The 22,403-nt window shown below is 38.3% G+C and overlaps 1 protein-coding gene across 1 annotated transcript in view; it reads left to right on the top strand.

The window, feature by feature from the left end:
* The window catches only part of CFAP47 (cilia and flagella associated protein 47), a 72,923-nt gene extending 62,503 nt beyond the window's left edge, over positions 1-10,420 (top strand). Inside the window, 4 exon segments of the mRNA XM_032220387.1 lie at positions 3,906-4,002; positions 5,980-6,196; positions 8,633-8,877; positions 10,245-10,420. Of these exon segments, the coding sequence (XP_032076278.1) occupies positions 3,906-4,002; positions 5,980-6,196; positions 8,633-8,877; positions 10,245-10,420 (735 nt within the window).
* Positions 10,421-22,403: the final 11,983 nt, after the last annotated feature.

Here is a 22,403-nt window from a genome sequence, read left to right on the forward strand (position 1 = left end):
GAAAAGAATAAATAATTTGCAGTTTAATTAATCGACCTACAACCCCTTTCTCCAAAATCTAGTATCTTCTAGTAAATTTGCTGCTTGCAAGCTCCTTCTCTATATTAACTGACAGCCAATGTGAGTCTGAACTTCAGTCAACATTCAGGAGGGAAAGTTTGGCATGTAGGCATAATCCAATACACAAATGCTCCCTCTACTGGATAAGTAAACCCTTCATTTTTTTTTTGAGAAGTAGAAGTAGAAACCTGGGAAAGCTGCATGCTGCGATTGTGAGAAGGAGCAAGCTACTATTGATCTCCAATATCTGATTAAAATAAATTACCAAGGAAGTGGCATTTTCAGTTAGCAGAGTCTATAGTACTGTGGAAAAACAGCACAGATTTTATGCTTATAATACTCTATTTTGCTATAATTTACCTAGAGACTTTTGAATTGGAGAGAGAGACTATAAAAATGATAAAATAAACTTGAAATGCCAAGTTTGTTTTACCATATTTGAGATTGGCAAGTGTATATTAAATTTATGTGGAATATTTTTGTAGTCTGTTATTACATTTTAATATTGCACAAAAGAGATTGTACCATTTGTAGTGAACCAGTGCCAGGTTATGGCCAACTATTATATATTACTTAATTAGGGCATCTCTATAATTCATTTTTTGTAGTTTGGCATGTTGATATTTAAAAATTAAAGTGTTTTTTAACCTCTCCTCTTTTTAATAAGCTTTGATTTTTTAGAAACCTTGTGAGTTATGTTATCTCTTAAAGGGGAAAAGGGGGTTCAAACCCCTAGTTATATGTCTATACTCGATAGGTTCAGGAGATTATAACGTAGCAATTATTTCATTATTTTCGCCACATTTTTTCAGGAGGACAGCATGATATATCTTTCTCATGGGCTGGGGATAGCGGGAAAATGTCAGGTGAAAGCTATTGAAGAAATTGCTATCCAGTCGTTAGACTAAATAATGCATGTTTATAAATATACATTGATTTCTAGTAATTGCAGAGATATTTTTCTGCATGATACATTTATCTTGATCCATTATTGGTTTTCTTAATTTAAATATTAGTAAATAAGGGTGTATGCAAAAATAAAGGTAAACGGGAGGAGGGTTAGGGTTAGGGTTGCAATGAGCTTGGTCAGCCAAAATACTAATTACTTCACAACTTTTTTAAAAATTTTAAATTTTTATTTAGGGAATTTATATTGCTGCCTATTTGCACATGGAGACTTAAGGAGGCTTACAGAATATAAAACCTCAAAAAAAAAAACTAAAACTAATAAAAGAAGTGTCATATAATAAATTACTGTATTTTTCGGAGTATAAGATGCACCAGAGTATAAGATGCACCAAGGTTTTGAAGAGGCAAATTAAAAAAAAAGTAGGTAGATAGAGGGATAAAGAGGGAGAGAAAGAGAGAGAAATACAGTAGGTAGGTAAGGAGAGAGACAGAGTAGGTAGGTAGGTAGATAAAGGGATAGAGAGAGAGAGAGAGAGAGAAATAGAGTAGGTAGGTAGGGAGAGATAGAGGGTAGCTAGGTAGGTAGATAAAGGGAGAGAGAGAGAGAGAGAGAGAGAGAGAAATACAGTAGGTAGGTAGGAAGAGAGAGAGTAAGTAGGGAGGCAGGTAGATAAAGGAATATATATATATACATATATATACATACATACATACATACATGCATACATACAGTAGGTAGGTAGGTAGGTGGGTAGGTAGGTAGGGAGAGAGAGGGTAGGTAGGTAGATAAAGGGAGAGAGAGAGAGAAATAGATAGATAGAAATACAGTAGGGAGGGAGGGAGAGAGAATAGGTAGATAGAGGGATAGAGAGATAAATAAGTAGATAGGTAGAGAAAGAGAGTATGTAGGAAGGTAGATAAAGGGATATATATATATAGAGAGAAATAGAGAGATAGAAATACAGTAGGTAGGTAGGGGGAGAGGGTCGGTAGGTAGATAGAGGGAGAGAGAGAAAAAGAGAGAGAGAGAGAGTAGGTAGATAGATAGATGTTTCCAGATGTATTTATCCATATGCTGAGAAGAAAATCGCTGACAATCTGCAGCACCTAAAAGTTTGTTTCTGCTGGCACAGCACTTGATCAATGTAATTCTCATCAGTTAGTTAAAGAACTTTCCAAAAGGAAAAAAAAAAGTTTTTACACTTTGCAAACCTCCCCAAAACGGCCCGGTTTTTTTGCAAAAACAGGCCTGTTTTTTTTAAAGGCATGAATAGCCTTGGGGGAGCTTGCAGAGTGCTCCTGGGGGGAGGGATGAACAAAAAAAGTCCATTTTTTGCAAAAGCGGGCCCGTTTTTTGTAAAATAAATTTGCATGCATAGCCTCATGGAGGCTTATAGAGTGCTGCTGGGGGCTGAGGGGGCGAAAAACGGCCTGCTCATTTCTGCCCTCTACAGCCCCCAGGAGCTCTCTGAAAGCCTCCATAAGGGTATGCATGGCCATTTTGGTGAAGGGGGCAGGGCTTCGGAAGGCAAAAAATGCTGTATTTGATGTATAAGATGCACCCAGATTTTCAGGCTCTTTTTTGAGAAAAAAAGGTGCATCTTATACTCCGAAAAATATGGTAATATAATAAAATCACCCCCCCCCCCGCCCCAGTGACGACACCTCACACCAGCCATTTAATGGACTCCATCCCGCTCTGGGTTCCCCAGGCCCACTGGCAGAACCAGGCCTTCAATGCCTTCTGGAAGAGTGCTAGAGTTGGGCCATTTTAATCTCTGGGGGAGATTAAGGGGGCACCACGGAGAAGACCCTTCTGGATCCCACCAGGTATATCTACCTAGGCCTAGGGAATGGCACCCACAACATTCCCTGCCTCCCTGCTCTAATGTGTTGGGTAGATGTGACCAGCAAGAGACACCTGATCCTAACCTGAAGGGCTTTAAATGTGACAACCAGCACCTTAAATTGTACCCAGAAGCAAATCACCAGCTAGGTTTAGGTTTATTGGTTTTGTATGCCGCCCACTCCCGAAGGACTCCGGGCGGCTCACAATAAACAGGGGAGGGAATAAATAAGACAATAACTAACGTAGCTCCTGCAGGAAAGATGATACATGTACACACCAGAGTCTGTACAAAACCATGTGGGCTGCTGCATTTTGCACCAACTGGAGATTGTGTATGCTCTTCAAGAGCAGCCCCATGTAGAATGCGTTGCAATAGTTAAGACGGGAAGTGACTAGGGTGTGGGTAACTAGGGATTGTTGGTCCAGGAAAGGGCGTAACTGGTGCACACCCCACAGTTGCACAAAGGCCCTCCTGGCCACGACTGTCACCTCTTTGAACACGAATCGTGAGTCCAGGAGAACCCCCAGATTACTCACAGGATCTGTTTGGGGTAGTGTCATCCCATCTAAGATCAGAGGTGACAATTCTCCCTGAGCCAATGAACCCCAAACCCAGAGCCACTCGGTCTTGCCAGGATTTAGTTTTGCCCATCAATGACCTAGAGACTTCTCAGAATTTCTAGAAAAAGTAGCTGTTTGGCTCTGGTTTTTTTTTTTTTTTTTTTGCAAAGTAGGTAGTACATAAAACCTTGAAGAGTTGTTTCCCTACTGGAAAATTGGGTCTTAGGAGATGGTGAAGCTTGTAGTCCTGGCACCTCTTTAGTGGGAATGACATTTCTTCAAGGGAGGTGGAGAGTCTTCAACAAATCTTGGAAATGGGAAAAGAACAGTGGAGGCAGGCACTCTGCCAGCCTACCAAATTTTATGAAGCCTTTTAATTTAGGAGTCACAGAGGCACAATTTTTGAGTTCAGAGTTCAGGACTTTCATATATCATCAGAGAAGAAAATAGATGCGGTATTTTTGTATGTAAACAAATTAAACTCTTTTAATAGTGTGGGTTTTGGGGTGTTTTTTTTTTAAAATAGGTGAATGGTTGTCTTAATCCTGAACCATTGTCTCAGCAAGAAATTGAAGACTGCAGTCTAATTTTGACACCAAAACAGCTTCATCAGATAGTTATTGGTAAGATAGTGATTTGATAACATGTATTTTCCTATCTTAAATTATTAACTATTGTACAGGCAAATGGAAAATTGGACAAAGATGGAATAATCTAGAAGAGCATATAAATGAATTATCTTGAAGAATATGGAACTTTAGAGGTTAAGTGCTCCTGAGACTTGCTTTCTTTTTCTTAACTTACTTTGAGGAGTTGATTTGTGGAAATTTTTCTTGATCGTATATAGTATTTTGGTATGTTTGCCAAAAAAGAATTACATTTTTCTCTTTACACACACTGAACTTTTTTTGAGCAAATCTATTGTCATTAATATCCCCTATTCACAGAAAGAGAAAGGAAAACTACAATTGCAATTGTATTGCCATGTTTTCAGTTTTTAAAAATGTAATTTTCAAAACAGTTATAATAAATACAATAAAATATAGGAATACATAGTACATCCTCTGAAATACTACAAAATAATAGACTACCACAAATAGTAAACAGGCAATAGCTGAAAAGTTGATAAAACCAATAATATTTTAACTGTTAAATAAATATTTTAACTGTTAAATATTTTGACTTCCGTACAAACACTTCACAGTAAGGACCTGTTTAAAATCTGAGGGAAATTTATATCACTACCTGGGCCTCATTACAGGGAATACACTTTTACCACAACTGAGTGAATATAAGCAAGCAATGTCAGTAGTGCATTTTGTCATGTACAAAGATTGAATAAATGAACTAGATATAGATGGTTTCAGAAATAAACTGTTCTAAACTACTCGATCAATAAAAGCTGTTCCAAAATGTCTTAGTAGTTAATTGGCAGATGGTACTTTATAATTAGGGGGTTCACTAGCAATCTAAATTCATATTTTTCCCTTGATGTGGTCCTTGCACAACCTGGAGGGGAGTTCCTACACAAATGTGTAGTCTGAAAAATGAGGAATTATATATAAAATATTGTGCATATATAGGTACCGTATTTTTCGGAGTATAAGACGCACCGGAGTATAAGACGCACCAATATTTTGAAGAGGCAATTTTTTTAAAAAAGTAGGTAGGTAGGTAGGTAGGTAGGTAGGTAGGGAGAGAGAGAGAGAGACAGAGACAGAGAGAGACAGAGACAAGTACAGTAAGTAGGTAGGGACAGAGAGTGTGTGTAGGTAGGTAGGTAGAGGGTTAGAGAGAGAAATAGAGAGAGAGAAATACAGTACATAGGTAGGGAAAGAGAGAGAGAGTAGGTAGGTTGGTAGATAGAGGGAGAGAGAGAGAGAGAAATACAGTAGGTAGGTAGGAAGAAAGAGTGAGAGTAGGTAGGTAGATATTTCCAAGTGTATCCATGTGCTGGAGAAGGAAATTGCTGACAATCTGCAGCACCTAAGACTTTGTTTCTGCTGGCACAGCACTTGATCAATGTAATTCTCATCAATCAGTTAAAGAGCTTTCCAAAAGAAAAAAAAGTTTTTGCACTCTGCAAATCTCCCCAAAATGGCCTGTTTTTCATGAAAACGGGCCTTTTTTTTTTTTCCCCCAAAAAAAAAGTATGATAAGCCTTGGGTGGGGACTTTCAGAGTGCTCATGGGGTGTGTGGGAGGGGTCAAAAATGAGCAACAAAGGTCCGTTTTTCATGAAAATGGGCCCATTTTTTGTCAAAAAAAAATTACATGCATAGCCTTATGGAGGCTTATAGAGTGCTGCTGGGGGCTGAGGGGGGCAAAAAACAGTCCCTTTTTGCTCATTTCTGCCCTCCCCAGCCCCCAGGAGCTCTCTGAAAGCCTCCATAAGGGTATGCATGGTAATTTTGGTGAAGGGGGTGGGGCTTCAGGAGGCAAAAAATGCTGTATTCGATGTGTAAGACGCACCCAGATTTTCAGCCTCTTTTTTAAGAAAAAAGGTGTGTCTTATACTCCGAAAAATAAAGGTATGTGCTATAATTTATGAGTATATTCCTTTTCTCTAAAAAACTATTATGCCTTTTCTATTCCTTCCAGGTCCTTCCACTATTGACTTTGGAGAAGTCTGTGTGCATTCTACAACTACCAGAAAAATACATATCATAAACAACCTACCTGTGCATATATGGCTACAAATAGAAATTAAAAGTGAAGAACTGCAACGAACTAATCCTTTGTTGCATGTCATAACGCCTTTTATGAAAACTTGTATTACCGTGGTGTTTGAGAAGGACACATTAGGGAACTTTAAAAAGTAAAACTCATATCTCTATGTAGTAATTTGGTAGTGAAGAAAAATAATTTTTCAGTAATAACACTAGGAGATGGGCAGATAGGATTCTTGTTGGAAAGCAGTTATAAAAGTTAATTAAAACTAAGTATTCTTTTGTAAGGAGATTTCATATATGTTGTGCTATCCAAATTAAATTTTAAGAATTATGTTTAGAGACAGTGTAAGAGTTTAGCAAGTTAAGTCAATTTCAATATTCCTAAATTAAATATATATAATGGCACAGTTTTACCGTTGGTGCTGCCTGATGGCACGGCAATAATAAAAAATTTTCAATCTGTTAATTACAAAATGATACATTGCTTGGATCTGCACACATACTACATGATACATTACAATATCCAAGCTTCTTCATAGGAACTCATTGTGCCTGAAAGCCAAGACCAACTAAAGAACTGGTAGCTAAATAAAATACCGATAGCAAGTTAGTCTAAAATCTATAAAAGCTAAAGCTAATCTAAATCTATCTCTAGCTATAGTAACCTACTGCTGCCTATTGTCTGTAACTGTTATGCTTTTGGATAGTTTCTGAGCAGAAACTATTGGAACATTAGTTAAGCCATTGGGGGGGGATGGGGTGTAAAAAAATGGGAAGCAAATTTTATAGCTTTTCCATTCAATTTCTTAAGGAATTGAATAACCTTATACTTTTATAAAGAGAAAAGTTTAGAAGAGTGTTTGCTATAGATTCTTTTTCTATTTATCCATACAACCAAACTCTTTCAGAATAAGAAGTTTGTAGTAATTGTTGCCTGTTGCTGTAGAAAGAAATGAATTAATATGTACATTAAAAAAAGCCCATGTGTTTATAACAGGTTAAATTATATAGGTATTTAGCAGGAGGTCTAGGAGGGACTTTCTGAGACTTGAAAATCTTTGTAGGATTCTATTTTGGCTATCCTTGATTTGACTATATTAACAGCATCCTCATAGCCCATGTGATGTAGAAATTCAAATGAGAATCCATATGTCTAACTTTTTTTCCAGGTTAATTGTCAAGTGTCTTTGTACTTTATCTAGTAATAACAGTGGTAGTGAACCACTGAAGATAAATAAGACTCTAACTCGGGTTAACTATTCTGAATCATGCTTGAGATTTAACATTTGACACTTCTGTTTCTAGCCTTAATGTTATATTGAACACACACTTTTAGTGCACCTATAATGGCCCTAAAGAAGATGGCATGATAATGATGTTTTCTTAGCAAGTATTTGGCTATGTGTAATTGTACCAATAACAATAAGGGACCACAGTCACAATAACATACATAAATTGAGGAAAAATAATTATCTGTTCCAACTCTAAAACTGTAAGCACAATTGAAAAAAATACAAATTATAAAGCAAAGTGAATTTATATTAATTTAATAGAATAAATAACTACTAATTTAAAATAATTGACTTTAAGATATTCCACTTTCAAAATTGATTTCTATCTACATAAACTAACCATCCTTTCTCTCAGACAAAGCCCACACATATTCCCAGAAATGGTCATCCATTTTCCTCTCTACTTCTAGCAAAAATCATAACAAAAGAAAGGAGAAGTGGGATAAAAGAGGGCGGTAACTGCAGTCAGGAAGGAAAATAAAAGAAAATTGGATGCAAATAAGATAGAAATGTGATGAAGCTGAGTAAGGGACTGCTGAGTAAGGAAAGATCTGTTGCCCTATGATTACATGGATCATCTTCTGGGTTTCTTTGGTAATATAGCAAATTGGTTTGTCTTCTTTGAAAAGTTTTTTTTTACAGTCCAGCCTGCAGTCCTGGGATTTTCCAGTGGTCTCATCCTGTTTAGCATCCCCCCCGCCCCCCAGCTCAGTCATCTAGAGCTAGGAGTTTATATATACTGCATATATGGTACTTAAATCCAGTTTTGGTCACCACAATTTAAAAAAGATGTGGAGACTCTAGAAAGAGTGCAGAGAAGAACAACAAAGATGATTAGTGGACTATAACATATGAAGAGCAGCTGCAGGGACTGGGTATGTCTAGTTTAATGAAGAGAAGGACTAGGGGTGACATGATAGCAGTGTTCCAATATCTCAGGGGCTTCCACAAAGAAGATGGAGTTAAGCTATGCTTCAAAGCACCTGAAGGCGAAACAAAAAGCAATGGGTGGAAACTAATCAAGGAGAGAAGCAGCCTAGAACTATGAAGAAATTTCCTGACAGTTAGAACAATTAATCAGTGGAACAACTTGCCTCCAGAAGTTGTGAATGCTCCAACACTGGAATTTTTAAAAAGATGTTGGAGAACCATTTGTCTGAAGTGGTGTAGGGTCTCCTGCCTAAGTAGTGGAATGGACTATAAGACCTTCAAGGTCCCTTCCAACTCTCTTCTGTTTTCTGTTTTCCCAAATGAAGCGGCTGATGAAGAAAATATTTTTTTGTTTTACAGGTCTTTCATGTATTCAATAAACCAACGCCATGTTGGACACATTTTAGTAATAGCAAAAGTTGTGCCAGTTGCTTTGGAGTTATCTACAAGGGAATTGACTTTAAATCCTGCTTTTAGCTTTCTAGCAAAAACTGGATTTAGGACAACAGTCACTCTATATAATCAAAAAAACTATCCTGCACAATTTACTTGGAAACCTGTCATCACAGATAAAGGAATGGGATTTTCCATCTGTCCAGAAAAGGGTAATGTACAAAGTGTTCTTTTTTTCAATCAAAGAGGAATTTCAAATTGAATATGTAATGAGAGAATATTGACTTAAATATGAGGGGACAAATCATATTTGTCAAATATACAGTAATCTTTTCTTGAAAGTACATTGTATGGTAATAATTTTCTGTTCAAAATATTTATAGTTATCCAAGATTAGTTATGCATAGTTCTGTCATTTTCTTAGCCAGCCTAGCTGCTATTAATGGTCCATGTTTATTACAAGCCTATCTTTTAAATTATGATGAGAGATAGTGATTTGGGGTCCAAATTGATATTAAAGACTTTTTGGAGAACAATTGGTCCCTAGTCTTCCAATTCTTATTGATGCTGTATTAGCTCATAGCGGTTATATTGGATAGGCACAGTTTATATCACAATTAAGGGCTACTGAAGTTGTTCATTTATTGAAACAGTTTACAGTATTAAATGATAAAACTTCTTTATGTGTAATGTTAATATTTCTTATTAATAATGTTTCCATGTGTTGGATTCAGTGTTGGGTTACGACTGGTACGCCCTGGTACGGGAGTACCAGTGCCTGCCGGGAGCACCAGGTACCGTTCCATTACGGTGCTCCGGAGGGCCCACCTGCCTGTCCGTGCTCCTTACCGGTACTTTTGGGGCTTATGCGCATGGAGCGTACGGTGTCTGCGCAACACTCCGCCAAGCAGCTGGAGCGTTGCGGGCGGTAAGTACGCATGTTAACGCTGCATACTTGTGCATGAGCTGCCCGCATTCATGTGGTGAACGCCCAGTCTCGTTGCACCGTTCTGGTTGCACCGGGATCCAGAACCCACCACTGGTTGGATTGGTAAAAACTATGGAGAATTATAAATCAGGACAAATGAAAAATGACTTATAAAATGATATAAAAGAATCACCCTAATTTGGATACATGGTTTTGTGTTGTTGTTTTGTAATGTTTAGTTGTCTAACAGTACGTTATCTCAATAATTAGTAATCATGTCTTTATAAATATATTCTCTGTGTTTGAGTATGCTGAAATTTGAACTTGAAAGGAAAATCATTATTTTTCACTACTCACCTCAGTTAAAATTAGATCTTCCATGTGGCAGAGTTTTTTTAGGAATGGCATGGAAATATGAAACACCACACACTGGCTACAAAAAAACCTACATTAGATGATTATTTGAAGTTCAGTAAATTAAGTTTGGGATATTCAGATCGAATAAAAGTACAGCTCTAATTAATATGGATAACTTTATAAACTAATTATGTGAATTGACTTAATATTACAATGTATTAAAATTACTTTTTATCTTTCATAATAGTTATATTTTCAACAGTTTAGTATTATTTTCTCTCCTTTTATATTTAGGTATAGTAGAAGCAAGTAAAGATCTGGAATGCGAAGTTGTTTGGCATCCAAGTTTCTCCTCTTCTGCAAATGGAGAATTTGATTTGTGTGTGCATGAAGGAAAAACACTTAGATTAAAATGTTTTGCAAAGGTATTAGTATACGTTTTGCAGACTATAAGACACTCCAAAGTATAGGACCCACCTAGCTTTTGGAGAGGAAAACAAGAAAAAAAAATCTGCCTTTATCTCCCAGCAGTTTGCCTTCTTGACACAAACAACAAACAGGGTTGTCAGCTTCAGTGCAGCCTAATTTATCATGAGCAGCTGATTGGCGGTTTGATTGGCCTCCCGGAATACTGCCTATCAGCTGTTCCAGGCTGTGGGGATCGCTGCCACCCATCGACGCCAGCGCTGCCTGTCACCACTGTCATCTACCACTGACTCTGAGCACCCCATTTTCAGCCTCTGCGCGGATCATGGAACAGGCCGAAAATGGGACATGCAGAGGCCGAAAATGTGGTGTGCGGAGGCCGAAAATGGGATGCGCGGAGGCGGAAAATAGGTAATGTGGACCCGGTGATAGGTGACAGTGGCAGTGGGTGGTGATGGCGCCAATGGGTGGTAGCGATTGCCGTACCACATTTTTTTTGGGGGGGGGGGAGTGTGTCTTATACTCTGAAAAGTATGGTAGTTAGTATTTCTTCTATTTGTAGTAATGATACTTATGCGTTTAATATGTAAAGAAATAAACAATGCCAGTACATTAAGGATGAACTAGTAATTGTTAAAGAAACATTCTCTCTTCACTAAATTCAGAGCTATCAGGAGAAATGTTTGCCACAGTGGCACTTACAAGTACAGATAGTCCTTAACTTAACAATTCATTTTCTAATGGTTCAAACTTATGATGGCCCTGGAAAAAGTGATTTATGACCTCACCTTAAAGTTATGACCATTGCATCATCCCTGCAGACACATGCTCTCTTGACTTTTCTGCGACCTATGCAGTGTGTTCGGATTGCCTGCCTCCCCCCTCCTGCGCCTCTGCCTCTGTCTGCTGCTTGGACAGGGAATCAACTTACCTGTGCTGCGGGGGTTAACACAGGTCTGCAAAAAAAATTTTTTCAAGAGCTGTTTTGGTTATTCCACGTAATCTTTATGTTTTTTGGTGCACTGAATCCGAAAATAACCTCCATTTTGTCATAGGACATCACGTTTCCTTACAATTTAGGTAACTATGTTAAATAAGGCAATACCTCAAAATAAATGGAAATAGACTTATAAAATTAAAGTTTTATTACAATATTTTCATGAAAATCCTTTTTTTAACTGAAATGAGCTCACCTACACACACTAAACTCGATTCTTCTTCCTTGTGAGGCTCCTCTTGGTGCATTTACGCTTGTGAATAGCATCTGGAATGTCTCTCTGAAGCATCCAACAGTAGCCTGCCATCATTGTAATGCTCCATTTTCCCTGGTATCTCCTTTCCATCTCTTTAATGTCTTGGTGGAATTGTTCACCTTGTTCCTCACTCCCAAATTCTCAGGAAAATAGTCAAGGTGGGACTGGAGGAAATGCACTTTCAAACTCATCAGGCAACCTAAAGCTTGAAATGCTTTCAGCATTCTTCTGACGATCTTTTTGAAGTGAGGATCTTTGTTATTGCCTAAAAATTTCTGTACGACTTCTTTATATGCAATCCACCCTTCTTTTTGAGCATCCGTCATGGTATTGACAAACTCTTGATCAACTATAAGCCTTCTAATGTCTGGTCCGACGAACACACCTTCCTTCAATTTTGCCTCTGACAGGCATGGAAACTTGGTGACCAAGTATTTGAAGCATTCCCCATCTCTTGGAAGTGATTTTACGAATTGTTTCATCAATCCCAATTTTATGTGGAGAGGTGGTAGAAGAACTTTATGGGAAGGTACCAAAGTTTCTCGGAGGACATTTTTTTCACCGATTGTTAGCACCCTCGGCTGCCAACTCTTCTTGGTCCAGTGATTTTGTCGGTCTCGACTGTCCCATAGACACAGAAAACAAGGGTATTTGGTATACCCAGCTTGTTGCCCGAGCAGCATGCACAAGACCTTCAAGTCCCCACACACTTGCCAATCATGGTCTTCATATTTAAGTTTACGAAGAACCAATTCCAAGTTCTTGTAAGTTTCCTTCAAGTGTACAGAATGACCTACAGGTATGGAAGCGTAAAAACCGTTGTGGAGTAAAACCTGCTTTGAGACTTCTTTTTGAAGAATCTATAAAAAGATGCCATTGCTCTGAATCATATTGGATTTTAAATTGACCCATCAGACCTTTGACATCAATGCAATAAACCAGCGAAGTAAGGAACAAACTCCTTTTCACGATGTCTGAACCATGAAGATGACACTCCTGGCAACAATAAATTCCTGCTCTTCAGGCTTGATCTGAGTAACTCAGCAGCATCTTTGGGAAGATTCAAGTCTCTTACCAAATCATTCATCTCCTCCTGAGAAAACAATTTTGGTCTTGTATCATCTTCAAAGTCAGAACTTGATTCGTCATCTGGTTCAGGTATGACTTCACCTTCATCGGAGCTAGGTATCTCTTCCAAGGTAGCAGGGGGCTTGGGTACTGATATATCTATGCCATGGAGGATGGGACGAATCTATGCCATGGAGGATGGGACGAATTGCTGAGTGAAGATTGGGGTATGAAATGGAATGCTTACATTTGGAATTAAACCCTTTCACATCACATGAATAAAAGTAACAGTCATCACTAGGAATCCCATAACGGAAAGATTTTTTCTTACCCTTGAACCAGTTTCGGAGGTCCTCAACACACCATTTGCACACTTTATGAGGCGGCCAAACTTTATCTTGATCTCCAATTTTTAATCCAAAGTATGCAAAGTATACTTTTTTCACAAAGTCTGTGTCAGCCAAGGGGGGGGGGGGGGCTTGCAGGGCTCGTTATTTCCAGCTGGGCCATCTCCTCGGGTAATAATAGTTCAGTGGGTTCTTTTTCCATTTCTCCATCGCTGGCTTGCGAAGACATTTTCTCTGTTTCGTCTTCTTGTAGTTTCACCCCCCACGGAAGGTTGAATTCTCCTGGTAGGGTGTTTATGAGACTTCGCTATCTGTCAGCTCCTCTCCATTAATTAATTAGGAAAGAAAGACCACGAGACTCCATGTGTAGAAATCAAGTGTACTTTTACTAATTAAGAATGGTTAAAGGCAAAGCGTAGCGAAGTCTGATTATTTAGGCGCGAAAGCGATTGATATAGAGAATAGCCCATTCCCCACCCCTTGGCATCATAGTCCCAGTCCAATCATAATTCATTCAAGTGTCAGGTGTGAGATAACTGCAAAAGGCATCACGAAGATGGAATGTCGGTGCCGTTAGTCCTGGTGGGAAACACCCACGCATGCATAGTCCGATCAGTCGGTGAACTCCAGAACCTTCCTCCAGCACAATGAGTAACCCCTCCCAAATACCATGCCCTCCCTCCCCGTTTCATGGCAGCTGAAGCGACAGCAAAGCAGAAGTTGACAGTCTGTAATATTCTGCTGTTGCTTCAACACTGTATATTCACCACAGATGAAACAGAAACTGTCTGGCGAATTAATACACTTTCGTGGAGCCATAACAACGGTTGAATGACGAGCTAACATGAATTGCGATGAAAAAGTGTGAACAGCCTAGAACCAAGAACCTGATGATGATTCATGCACAAGTGTGGCATGCAGGAGAGAGCAGCTCTGTGTCTGTACACGAGACATCACAGTTCTGGCCACGCCCCCTGCACTGACCAGAGATGCTGCTATCTGCCCTGTGTCTCCCTCCCACTGGATTATGATGTGGTAATATTGTGTCTCCCTCCCACTGGATTATGATGTGATAATATTAATTCTTCAGATTAACCCCTTCTACCATTAGAAGCACAGACTTAAAACTTGCTTAGCTTATGTATAAATTGCTGACCATCAGATTTACAGTGCTATATTTTTTTTACATAACTCGGACAAACCCTTTAAGGTTTTTTTTTTTTGGCATTTTATATCTTAAATGCACTTATGTGAATTAATTGATAGTAACTTTAAATTTGGTTAAAAACCCATAATATAAAAAAATACCAAAAATTGAAAAAAACTGATAAATTTGAAGATAATTTTGCATGTTATGGCAAATCATGACGTCTAGGAGTTTTTTCAATATTTTATTTGTTTTCAGCACACCAAAATACAGGGAAATTAGATGAAAACAACCAAACAGTTTTTAATCGCAGACCTGTGAATTGAGAGGATTAGAGTTGGTTGATTAGCTCATGGATAAAGAACTATTTTATCAGCAAAATGCACAGACATTCTACTACTTCAAGCTCAGTTCTGGTGAATGTGCCTCTTTAGGGAGTTCCCATGCCCTTAATGGCTTGCTATCTGGATTTGAGTTTGAACTCTGATGTGGTAATATTAAGGTACCTGTTAAGGTACCTTTGGGCTAGAAGCACAGCATTTTCACTAACAGAAATGTAATACATTCCCCAATTTCTGGCATCAAGTTGTTTCATTTCAGAAGATGAAATTTCAGACAGTAGCTGAAGTTTCACTAATGATAGGTCAATGCTGATCTATCATAAGGAAGGAACAACTATCCCCCTCTGTTTTTGTTCTCTGATGGTAGTAATATGATTGGGGCCAAATAGTAGAATTAAAGTGGACTGTTCAGGTAGAGTTGGTCCTCATGCAAAATAGAAAGTAAAAAAGTAAGGATAGAACGACATTCTGCTGTATTTATAATTTCAGTTCTTTATTTGTACTACAGATAGTTTTTCACAATGACAATTTTAATTTCTAAAATGATTTGTATAAATATGTCCATGTTTTGACAGTAATATAGAAAACCATTATATATGTATATGTGTGTGTGTGTGTGTGTATGTGTGTGTGTGTATGTATGTATGTATATGTATATATGTATGTATATATACATACATATATATATAAGATTTTACAACCCCCGGTATGCCCAAATATAGGAGGAAGATCACTATTTCCATTCTCTGTCCTTTGGCTCGTCACAAGAGACCATCCAGGCAGAAACCCAATATTTTTACTGTTCCCTTTTTGTTACATTTGTTGTATTTGTGCTGATAAATAAATAAAGGGAGACTAGTATAGATCTATTTCAAGCTATTTAGCTCTCATCAGCTAGCCATTCCCTTACTGGGATTTGAACCTGGGCTGTATTACATACTGCATACCGGGGGTTGTAAAATCTAATAGACAACACAAGTTTGAAACCCCTGTACTAGTCCATCAGTTTTCTTTTCCACAGGCGAACTGAGAATCAACTTCTCCCATGGACTTTTCCTTCTGAAAATAAAAACTTTATTTCTGAAAATACTTTTGAAACCATCAAACTCCTTAAAGAATTAACAAGAAAATAGGAAAGCAACAGCAATCTACTTTTTCTGGTTATCCTTATTAGCAGAAGAAATATATTTATATATATACTGGCGTGTGTGTGTGTGTGTATACACACACACATATACACGCATACACACACACGCACATACTGTATATATACCACACATATACATTTGTGTGTGTGTGTGTGTGTAGGTGTGTGTGCATAATTTCTCTGTGAAGAGCTCTGTAAGAACATTATTCAGAACGGCACAAACATACCCTAGCAACCGAACACATCAGAAAAAGAAAACAGACTGTATAACATCTTCCAGCAAATAATTCAACCCGCTGCAATAGATCCAACATATTTTTTTTATTTTTTATTTATGTTACCTTTTCATTCTTTTGAAGCATGATGTCAGAGAGATAGTGTAGTGTGTATTAATTATCTCAGAAGAATGAGACATATTCCTTGATAGTTTTTAGGGGGAAAAACCATAATTGTTTCAAAGGACAATTGCTTCTTAATGTTGCTGAATTAAATGCCAAAGGGCATTATTTTTATGATTATTTTATTGCAAAAGTTTTAGAAAAGCTGTAGAAACTTACACCTAGATTGTGTAAATTTTCTAGTTTACAATCCAGTAAATAGTAATTTGTCAATGGCTTTGTCACTGCTGGAGGGGGGGGAGGTTGTTCTGCATTAAAGGTAAAAAGGTTATTAACAGAAATGAAATTTTAATGTTGATTTGCTGGCAATGGTTAAATATATTTTTAAGAATGCTAGGATGTATTTAATGGTTTTATGTATAATGCAATTAAGATATGATTCTGTTTTTATTATAATTTTAATTTCTCAAAAAAAAAGTTTTTTATATTGTATCTGTAGTGTACTCGCCTTATTGCCTAGTTTCTGTGAAGTGAAAGAAAACCTGTCTACAGGAAAATGGACATTTGATACAATACATTTTTCTTTTTTCACAATATTAGCTTGGCTCTACCAGTGTTCAGTTTAAGGAGCCACGGATTACCTTTAATAATGCTCCTCTTCATTTAACCACTTACAGAACAGCCATTCTTCAAAATTTGGGACATAACCATGCATATTTTCAGGTAAGGTATATTCACAATAGAGATTGGAGTGTGTATAATATAGCTTTACCATGGATATTCCAGCATGTTTGGTAGTAGAATACTTTTAAGATAGTGGGGGAAAATAACATTTATAATACTGTACTTGCTTTTGTTGACAGGTCCTTGATGTCAATCCAATTCCTGGAATGATTATAACTCCTTTTCAGGGTGTAATTGCTGTGGGAGGCTGCACTGAAATTAAAATTTATTTCAAACCCAATGCATTAATGAAATTTGACAGCAGAGTAGAGGTATTAGAATTGTTGTTCAAAAGCTTTTATTAATTTGGATAATAAATAAATATTGTTTTCAAAATATATGCATATTTTAAAGTTTTACTCTGTGAAACCCATGATTAACCATGATTAGCTGACTTTCGGTAACAACATAAAATGTATGTTAATATTCTGTTTGCTAAATGGATAAACCGTCAGCAGTACTATTAGTAGATTTTTGCTTCTGTGATATTCATCTGAAACTTCTTACAATATAGTGGTACTCAGTATTCCACTACTTCAAACCTTGTTGAATTTGGTACTCAAGGCATTTTGATGAGAAAATGTTGTCCCTTTACTCCTGGATTCTTTGGTAATTGGCATTCTGTAAAAGGGAGAGGGGGATGGCCACAGAGGCAGGAAGGCAGGAAGTTGGCCATCCTGGGAAGGTCATAGGAAATGAGATAGGCAGAAAGTTTTTCTGGCAAAAACAAAGAGTCACATGCAAAGGTGGGTTGCCAATTTTTCTACTACCGGTTTGGGAATGCGCACAACGCTTCTGCACATACACAGCGGGGGGGGGGGGCAGAGCCTCCCGCCGCTGCTACTACTGGTTTGCCGGATCCGGGCCAAACCAGGAACAACCCACTTCTGGTCACATGGCAAGTCACCTGGTTTATTTGGCAACCATAGTTTTTTTACTACCCATTCTGCCTCCCAGAACCAATTAATGCCTTGTACTGAGGTAACACTGTATTTTAGAAGCAAAGATTTGAACACAGAAAGGGAATTGACTATTACAAAGTTGACAATGAATAATCTTAGCAGAAAATGCAAAGAACAAGTAAATAAAGTAGAAATGAAACTGAAAATGAGAAATTAGAAAATCACTTTTGCCCCCTCATTATTTAGGTAGAAATACGCAATGCAAAATCTTTGGAATTTAGGATTGGTGGATCAGTAGAGGTTCCTGACATACATATCAGTGTGGTAAATATATAATATTTTATGCTTTTAGGTTCTAAGATTTGTAGTACTGAATATTATGCATTTATTCATAGGGAAGTCCCATTCATTTTAATGAAAGGATAAAAAATAATAAAATTTAAAATGCTCTGTGATGCTAAAAGATCTGTGTGTATAAACATGTCCTCAATCTCAAATATGTTTACCTGAGATAATGTCATTACATAAATCAATATTTTTGTCTTTCCAAGAATCTCAGAAAATTGTATTATGAAAAGTAAAGTAGGTGTAATAAATAATAGCACATCCCTTTCATAAAAATAAGAAAATAGTAGTTGATAACTCCACAAAGTCTAAATTGTTCACATTCTGTTTCTAGAATGTCCATTAGGTCCTGAGAATGTTTAAGATTGTTACTTCTTAGTTCATGGTAAACTATTCTTTAAGGCAATGACACATCTTTGTCATGATCATTATGGTGATGTAAATTCTTTGGAAGAGTTTTTTGTGATATGCAGGAGATATATGAAGTTTCTGTCTTCAGGTTATTAAAGCAAATCCATCATTTTCCATATTTATTTGACTGTTTCATTAAGCTGTTCCATAATGTCACATATTCACAATAATATTTATTGTTATATCTCCATATGTATGAAGACATCCTATTTTCTACAGTTTCCTCAACATAATTGTTTGCAGTTTTCCTTCTTACCATTATCTTGGTCACTCAAATGATTATTTACTGCTTTCTTTAAAGTGCTCTTTTATCTTCCCTGGTGTTTATGTGGATTCTACTCAAGAAATACCATTTTCTATTGAGAACAAAGGAAAGTCATATGCTAAAGTGACAATAGATTTGTCTGAACATGATGACTTTACTCTACATTTTCAGCCAGGTATTTCTTAATTTAAAATTGTAATTGTCTAGAAAAATCTGTTTAGTTTTTTTTAAAGAAAAGCCTGTTATATTTATCTTAAAATCTAAACATTTAAAATAATTTAAAGAAGTTTTACCAATAAAGGAGAATATTTGTAGCTCAGGATTGAAATGGGGGGTCCTTGCTGCTCTCTGAGCTTGCTTGTTTTCTTGCAGATGTTTCACTACCCTAACTAGTTAACATCATCAGTGCTAGTAAGTGCTAGTATGGAGTGCTGTTTGCTGTCAATTTATATTCTGGTGTCTTGCCTGCCTGTGTGAGTGGGGGTTGTCTTTAGGATTCTTTAGTTGGACTGTTTACTGATAGCTCTTTGGCTGTTTCTTGATTGAGGTATTGCTTACTTGATTGTTGATCTGAAGTTGACCTTGGAGATCTATGCTGATCCAAGTGCTGATTACTGGTGGAAAGATGCTGGAATCTTTTTCTCTTTTGGGCTGGTTGATTCCCTCTTTTGCATGGTCTACATTATAGATCAGGGGTCTACAACCTTCAACACTCAAAGAGCCATTTGGATGCATTTCCCACAGAAAAAACACTGGGAGCCAATAATAACCGTTGTGACTGGGTGGGCATGGCCAACTCAATGTCACTCACTCCCACCCAGTCACATGACACCACCATCCGCAGCTACGCCTACCCAGCCAGTCATTAGGACAGAGAATCGGTTGTTAAATTATTTGCCCTGCCTGCCCTACCTCATCCTTCTCCTCCCAGCCACCTCTTGCCACACCCGGTTTTGAGTGTTTTGTTCACATCTCTCTCTCTCTGTCAATATTGCCCTCTGTCTCTGTCTCTGTCTCTCTCTCTTCTTTCTTTCTCTCTCTTTCTCTCTCTCTCTGTCTTTCTTTCTCTCTCCCCCCTCCCTACCTCTCCCCCACTCTCATCCCCACTTCCCAAACCACACACCCAGGGAACAACTGTAAGGAAATTTGGCAACCTTTTCTCTTTCTCTGGAAAGATACAAAAATAAAACTTGCAATGCAAAAGGGGTGACTGTCAGGCTGTTACATCACAGCACTATGAGATTGCCGCCTTAGATCACCACACACACTTCAGAGAAGCATCATCCCAAGCAGCAGCACAATCACACAGGCATGCATATGCATCCTGCAACTCAGTTCAAAGGAGCCAGAAAATATAGTCCCTGGATGCTCCCGAAAATGCTTGGCAGGCAACGTTTGAGACCACCCCACATCACAAAGGCAGCCTCCACTGAATCCTTGAAAAACTGGGGAAAGGCAGAGAGAGGGGAGCAGACGGAGCCGAATCAAGTCGAATCTCTCTCTCTCTCACTCTCTCTCTCTCACTCACTCACTCACTCACTCACTCACTGCCTGACACGGCAAGAAACGGCAGGAAGCTACTTCCGGCCTTTGTTGGTCCTTGACGTACAACCTGCTCTCTACCTTGAGACACTGGCCCACCTTGCACTGCAGCCAACATTGCTGCTGTTGCCAGGGGTGAATGGGGCAGGGTCACATTGTGGCTCTGCATCGTAATGGGCTCCAAGAGGAGGAGGGGGCACCATCTCCCCCATTGTGAAACATGCTAACTTTCACTGTGCTGCGCAAGGCACTGTGAGAGCAGCAGGTATGACATGGAGGCAGCAACAGCAGTAGCATCAGGAGTCGCAGCAGAGGACTGAAAGAGCCACCAGTGCTGCGGGTTGCTGACACCCAACATAGATGTTGTTAATGCCTATGAGTCTGTTGATGGCTGATTTGTCAGAGTATCAGGCTTCTAGAAATTCCCTGGCATTTTTGGATTTGGCCTGGTCTAGGATTGTCACATTTTCCTAATCAAAACTATGATTAAATCTGTCTATATGTTGGGAAATTAAAGATTTTTTTGTCATGCCTCTGACTGCCAGTTGGTGATCATGGATATGTTCTGCCAGTCTTCTTCCTATTTGTCCTACATGGTGGTTGTTTTTTGGTTTGCTTAGGATGTTTGGCTTGTGTATTAATCTGATTCCATGTGGTTGTAGTAGTCTATTTGTAGTTTCTGAGATATTCTTGATGTATGGCAGTGTAATTCTTTTTAGCATTTGTGTTGGTTGTGCTGTATTGGATTGAGTGGTCAAGGACTTTTTAATAAAGTTGAGTTGGTATCATTTTGTTGGAATGTGTTGTATAGATACTCCATTTCCTTTTTCTGCTGTTCTGGGTTGCTACAATGTGTTTGGGACAATTTAAATGAAGTCCTTATGCAGTTTCTCTTGTGGGAGTTTTGGTTGTTGCTTTAGTAGTTAAGCATCTGGTTAGTATGGGTGGTTTTTCTGTAGACTTGCATCTACAGAAATATGTTTTATTTAAATATAAACATTTATGTATTTATTCAGAGAGTTCCATTTAGTAAGTTTATTAAAACTTTCTACGTTAAAAGTGATGAAGATTAGTTGTAAGTCTGTACATATTCTTTTGATGTTCTTACATCTCATAATAAAACTATCAACCTGAAAAATATGTGGAGTGTTCCTGTTTAAAAATGTGGCCACCTTCTCTAGCACCTTCTTCCAAAAGTGAAAACTGGATAAAAATTGTCCAGAATGGTTTGGTTTATTTGGGGGAAGGCGGCGAAGCTAAAATAGATGTGGCTAATAGCTGCCAGAACCCTGACAACTTTATCAGGCCCAACAAAAACAAATTCCTTACAGAGGCTCAATCATCTTTACAGGATTTGCTTCAAAGCCAGAGTCTAATTTAGTGTGAATCTGATCAACTTCCTCCTTTAGATTTCTTGTATATTCGTTACAATGACCTTGTAGATCAGACATGTCAAACACAAGGTCCGCAGGCTCATGGGGCTTTCCCGGAGATGGTGAGGGACCAGCCCCTGCCGCTCCAACCACAGCCCACCCCAGCTGGATGCCCTCCCGGCATGTGCACAGGAGGCACTGAGTGTGTGGGGGCTGATGGTATCTGGCAGCAGCCCGTCCACCTACCCCCAATGGCCCTGGCAAATGGGAAGGGTGGGGAGCAGGCTTGCTGGGGGATGAGGTTGGACAGTGGGTGCTGAGGGTCCAGGGGCCTTGGTGTGGTGGTGACGGTGGCCAGTTGGGCTGCCTCGCTGCAACTCCATCATCTGTCTTTGTTTGCCCAGGCCGCAAATATTGAAGTCGGGTCTCTAATCAGTTTCAGAGTTTTGTTACTTAATGCATGTGCCAATTGTTGGATTTGGCTTTGTGGCAGCTTACTTTCTTCTCAGCTATTCATCAAGAAAGCTACTCCATGTTCACCACATGAGTCATACTACGAGTAAGATGCAAGGGGAATGTGGGCAATGCTAGGGTCCAATAGTGTGATTGGGGGATGACTGCAACCAGATCTTAAATATTTGAATGCTAGTACAGACTGTAACAGTCTCTTATTTGTACTATTGGATATAGTTGGTGCCTCCAGTTTGCTTATAACTTTCTGTGTTCACCATGAGCAGGACTTAAATCAATAGAATAGAAATATACTATTGTAAAAATTGAAAGTACAAATAATTAGTAAAATTATTTTTATATTTTCTGATAGAT

The sequence above is a fragment of the Thamnophis elegans genome, chromosome 6 (assembly GCF_009769535.1).
Source record: "Thamnophis elegans isolate rThaEle1 chromosome 6, rThaEle1.pri, whole genome shotgun sequence".
In the NCBI taxonomy this organism is placed as follows: Eukaryota; Metazoa; Chordata; class Lepidosauria; order Squamata; family Colubridae; genus Thamnophis; species Thamnophis elegans.